The sequence below is a fragment of the Theropithecus gelada genome, chromosome 13 (assembly GCF_003255815.1).
Source record: "Theropithecus gelada isolate Dixy chromosome 13, Tgel_1.0, whole genome shotgun sequence".
Classification (NCBI taxonomy): domain Eukaryota; kingdom Metazoa; phylum Chordata; class Mammalia; order Primates; family Cercopithecidae; genus Theropithecus; species Theropithecus gelada.
In genome coordinates, this window is record NC_037681.1 from 2,788,726 (window position 1) to 2,794,291 (window position 5,566).

Sequence of the window (5,566 nt, forward strand, 5' to 3'; positions counted from 1 at the left end):
TACAGTTATTCTTGACAACTACAAGCAAGAAAGGCAAGGGGACTAGGTTGATTCAAGATAAAATGGAACCTTTTCTGCAAATAGCATAGTGAAATCGTAACTCAGCCATCTTTTTGTGACTGGCTTATTTCGCTTAGTATAATGTCCTCTAGTTTCATCAATGTTGCAGTATGTTTCAGAATTTCCCCTTTTAAAGCTAATTTTCCCTTTTTAAAGCTACAATATGCTATTGTATGTACATACCACATTTGGATGACCAGTTCCCTCCTTTGTGAACATTTGAGTTGCTTCTACCTTTTGGCTATTGTGAATAATTCAGTTCTGAATATGAGTATACAAATAATTCCTTGAATTAATGTTTTCAATTACTTGAGTATATGTCCAAAAGTGGAATTGCTGAATTATATCATATTTCAATTTTTAATTCTTCGAAGAATGGCCATATGGCTTCCCACAGCAGATGGGCCATTTACATCACCATGACAGTGTCCACAGGAGATCCAGTTCCCCAAATTCTCACCAAGACTGGTCATTCTCTGTTGGAAAAAAAAAAATCCTAATAAGTGTGAGGTGGGTTTTGTTTTTATTTTTCTAAGGATTAATAATATTCAGCATTGTTTCCTATGTTAGCTAATTAACTCTAAAGAATCTTGCTTAGAGAAATGTACTGTTCATGTACTTTCCGCAGTTTTAATCGTGTATTTTATTTTAACGTTGACGTGTAGGACTTATTTTTATATAACAGATACTATTAACCCGTATCAGATATATGATTTACAAATATTTTGTTCTATTCCACATGTTGCATTTTCACTGTGTTGATTATGTCATTTGATGCACATTTTAAATTTTTATGTAGTCTAATTTATCTTCTTTTCTACTTTTGCCTGTATTTTGGTGTTAAAGGTATTGGTATTTAAATGTCTATAAATACTGACTTACTATGCTCAGAAGGTCACACTGCACCATCTCTCTGATGATGGAGCTAAGAGTTTTACAGTCTCCCATTTTGTACCAGGGGACAGTGCAGCTACGTGAGAACCCAGTGGCTTTCCCGAGCTTATTTGTCTTGCATTTTTGGTGACGTGGATTGTTGTTCACATTGGCTTCCTCTGGCAGGTCCTCCTGGAAAGCATTATATTTAGCCAGAAAAAAGGAGGCTGTGAGTGATGTCACTGTAAACAGTGTGTATTCCCTGTTGCAAATGTCAAATACATGAAGCATGAAAGGATTTAGTAGAGGATATTAAATTTCTTACAAATTGTTGAAAAGCCTTAAGGAACAGGCTCCAGGCAAAGCCTCTGGAACAATTCCAAGAATGGCACTGCTGGTGCAGGCTGGGGAGGAGCTCCTGCTGCCTGAAACTCCACATTCAAGCTGTCTCCTGCAGAAAAGAGAGCAGCTCTTCTCACTACTGACCCCAGAAGGACAGCAGCTCTGCTATCAACTACTAGAGATCTGACCCCTTTCTCTGACTGCCCATCAGCTCTGTCACTACCGAGTGGTTTTGGATGGAGATGAAGAGGGGAAATGCCTGATCTCACCCAAATATGATCATTTTCCTGGTCTGGGTCACAGCCAGGCACCAGAGTCCTGTGGGCATAGTATCTTCACTTGCGAAGTTCCTATCAACATGAGAATAGCTTTCTTGAGTGTGAAAAAACTGGGGCAGGGAGGGTCAAGGAATAGCAAAAGGAGTACTCGGAGTTGCCTGAGCTGCCACTCTAGTTTCCCCAAATGTTTTCAATCCATTTAATTCATGATAATAAATGCCTTTCTGCCTAACCAGCCATAATCACTTTTCTTAGATCCAAATGATTCAGTGATACAACTAAAGGGAAAAAATAAATACACTTTTCAACGTTTAAGCTAACCAGGAGGCTGTCCCTGGTGTTTACACCTCCATATCCCACTACGTGTTTCATCTTCCCTTTGCCTCACTGGGAATCCAAGTGCAGGGAATTCTTCACATGACTGTGATCCCTAGAACTTCATCCTGATGACTGTTGAAATCTTCTCTGAGTTTTACCAGTGAAGATGGCAATAAATAGAAACATTCCAGAAGGTCCCCTAGGGTCCATATTTTCTGCACTTTCTCTCTAAAATATGTAAAATCAATTCTATTTGCTCTTGCTTATATGGGCTAGATCTATGGTCCCAGCACATACCCTAACGCCCTGTGTTGACAACTTATCCAGCATTGTACTAAGTCTAAATGGTCACATGCTTCTCCTATCATTTCTTCCAATTTAATGAAACAATTGTCATGTCAACTCTTTGGATTAAGAACCATCAACCAGTTCATCCACAATTTTTGAGATAACTTGATATAATTCTAGGATTCACTTTCTCCACCACTGTTTACCAGTCTGAGCCTGAGTTTTCCTGTATGCCCCATTTGGCAAATATTTCTTTGCAAATAAAACATTGAACTTAGAGATTCATCTCTACATTTTATTTAGACTTCAGTAGTTTACTCTAATTCTCTGTATTAAGCCTATTCCTGCTTAGAATACCTATAGTGGCTTCTCCTGTGTTATTTGAATTCCAACTGAAACTATAAACTAGACTCCTCAGGTCTCATGATCTCTGTCTTTATGAAATCAGGAGAGATATTGCTATGTCTGTGCAGTTGGGGCTAAGAGAGAGAAAAGAATTAGGGTGCAGAAGTGACTTCATGTCCCCCTCTACCAACACCATCAGAGTGTGGCTGCATCTGAGGAACACTCTCAGCCCATGGCGGCATCAGGAGGAGCAGCTGAGGCAGCCCAGCCTCACACATCTGCTTCCCTGGGGGTTTATGTTCGGGTTTGTAACACTGTGGGAGGTAAACTATTATGCTGTACACAGTAATAAGCTGCAAAATCTTCAGGCTGCAGGCTGCTGATGGTGAGAGTGAATTCTGTCCCAGATCCACTGCCACTGAACCTTGATGGGATCCCACTTGCCAAACTGGATGCATAATAGATCAGGAGCTGAGGGACTTTCCCTGGTTTCTGCTGATACCAGGCTAAATTATTGCTAATGCCCTGACTCGCCCGACAAGTGATGGTGACTGTGTCTCCTACAGATGCAGACAAGGAGGATGGAGACTGGTTCATCTGGATGTCACATCTGGCACCTGAGATTGGAAACATAAAAACAAATATCCACAAAATTAATCATGTTGTAAGAGAGTTTCCCTGAATTATAAAGCAGTACTTAGAACCCTGGGCTGAGTAAACTGCTAGTGTTCTCCTTTCTTACCTGGGAGCCAGAGCAGAAGGAGCCCCAGGAGCTGAGTGGGGACCCTCATGTCCATGCTGTGTCCTGATTGGATCTGGTTCCTGCATGAAGTGTGACCAGCCTATTAATAAGTCTCAGGGCAGGAGGATGTGCTCTGGGAACATGCAAATGAGCAGGGGATGGGGCAGGCTGGGCACAGCTGAGGGGCTGGCTCATGTCAGTAACTCAGCAGTGGCTCAGTGTCCCCAGGTGTCCCAGGTAAGACCAGGGTAGCACAAATTTGTCTGCAGATAATGTGTTTCTACTTGGGACTAGTTTGTGAAGAGAAACATTTTTTGGTTTCTTTTTGACAATTTGAAATTTTCCTCAGGAGTCGATGGAATAATGTATTTCATTGGTGTATGGGGAGTACTTAGGAGGGTATTCTTTTTTGTAGGAAGCACATTGTAAAATTTTAGACAGTACAATTCTCAGGTCTTCAAAAGACTCTCATATGATCCCCGTTAGGAAAGGGGGTGCTTGTCATATACTTGCAACGTTTCTATGAGTTTAACATTGTTCCTTTCTAAAAAAATTAAAAATAAAATTTATTGACATGATGCTACATATATTTGTAAGTGTTAGGTAATGGTGTTATGCCACTGTTCTTACCAATATAAGATCAAGCAATTTACTTCAGATACACTAGGTTGATACTATGTTTCCTCAATGCAGGCAGCACTCACAGATTCACCATTATTAAGAGCTACAGGTCTCTGTTATACTCAGAGACTCAGTGGGCTGCACCTTATTCTTGTTTTGGGCACCTTCATAGTCTACCTTCTTTTCTGCCACTGAATATTATTTCCCAAAGTTCATCTTTCTTAGTGAGGGTAACGACTGAACAGAGCAGGTCCCTGCCATACACCATCAATGACACTTTCTTCTTTCACTTTTTATCAGTGAGTGGGGACATCATTCTGACCCAGACACCAAGCTCCCTGTTAACATCTTTTGGAAGGAGACACTCAATCTTTTATCAAGCAACTGCCCATGTACATGGAGAAATCAGCTGGATCCAGATGAAACTGGACAGGGATTTGCACTCATTATATCTCACATCTCTAATGTGCCCAAAAATGTCCCAGACAGGCTCAGTAACAGGGAAAGTGGATCCAACTACATCCACATCAGTGGACTGCAGCCTAGGGCTCCACAAAATTTTACTGATGCCTGACTAGGGGAGCCAAATCACAGTGCTGTAGCCTGTGCACAAACCTTCCTGCTGCTCTGTAAGCAGCCTGAATTTTAAGGGAACTTGCTCATATTGGGAGAAAGGAAGAAAGCTCCATTTGTTCTCTAAATGTTTGCTGAAAATGAACTGACAAAAGGAAGATTAATAAGAGAAAAGGCAAACAAAATTCATTAAAAGTGCAGCAGGATATCATCGCAGGGTGATTACTCAGATAACTCAATGAGATCCAGGTGTTTATATTTCCTTTCTAGGGAAGAGGGAATTGGGAAGTGTAGGCAACCTGGAGAGAATAGATGAGAATAGAAACACATCCTCAAAAGAGCAGGTAATCACCTGCCTGGGTAAAGTATCAACTTCCAGTCTCTTGTATTTTTGATTCCTCTTTTGTGTTAATCTTCCCTGATATAAAAATTTTCAGGATGAATTTTCTTGAAAATTGGTTTCCTTCTGAAGAATTTGCTTTTAGGCAAATAAGGGATATTTAGGAAAAGCCTTTTTGTGCATTTGCTGCTTTCTAAATGCCTTTGGTTTTTCATAATCATCATACAAACGCAGCATAGTTTGAGATGTTATTTTCTGGATTCCTTTACTTGCAACTCATCTGCCAAGATGCTTTTCCAGAGAGATGCAGCTACAGACTGAAAAAGCAGTTGACCTCTGAACAACATGGAGGTTGGGGCACTGAGCACTGGTGCAGATGAAAACCTGTGTAGAACTTTTGCATCTCCAACTGAAGTACTAATAGCTTACTTTTGATTGGAAGCCTTAGTGATACAATAAATAGTTGATTAACCCGTTTTTATGTTATACATATTATATACTCTATTCTTCCAATAAAGTACGCTAAAGAAAACAAATTAAGAAAACCGTAAAAATGAGAAAATATATTTACTACTCATTAAGTGCTTACTTACAGGCGACACACACAGAAGAAAATGTAAGTGGATCTGCAAATTTCAAACCCAAGTTATTCAAGGGTTAACTGTACCAGGATGAATGTAGGAGTCTCCATCTGTAGTCTAGGGTTTTCCCCTTTGCTGTACCTCTGCTCATTTCAAATGACCATATATATATATCTTAAGTTCTTTGTGATCTTGGGCAGAGAGA

At 40.2% G+C, this 5,566-nt stretch overlaps 1 gene segment (V, D, J or C); it reads right to left on the reverse strand.

The window, feature by feature from the left end:
* Positions 1–2,798: 2,798 nt before the first annotated feature.
* On the reverse strand, positions 2,799–3,301 carry LOC112604956. The segment is given in 2 exon segments: positions 2,799–3,121; positions 3,247–3,301. Coding segments are annotated over 2 exon segments (378 nt in total).
* Positions 3,302–5,566: the final 2,265 nt, after the last annotated feature.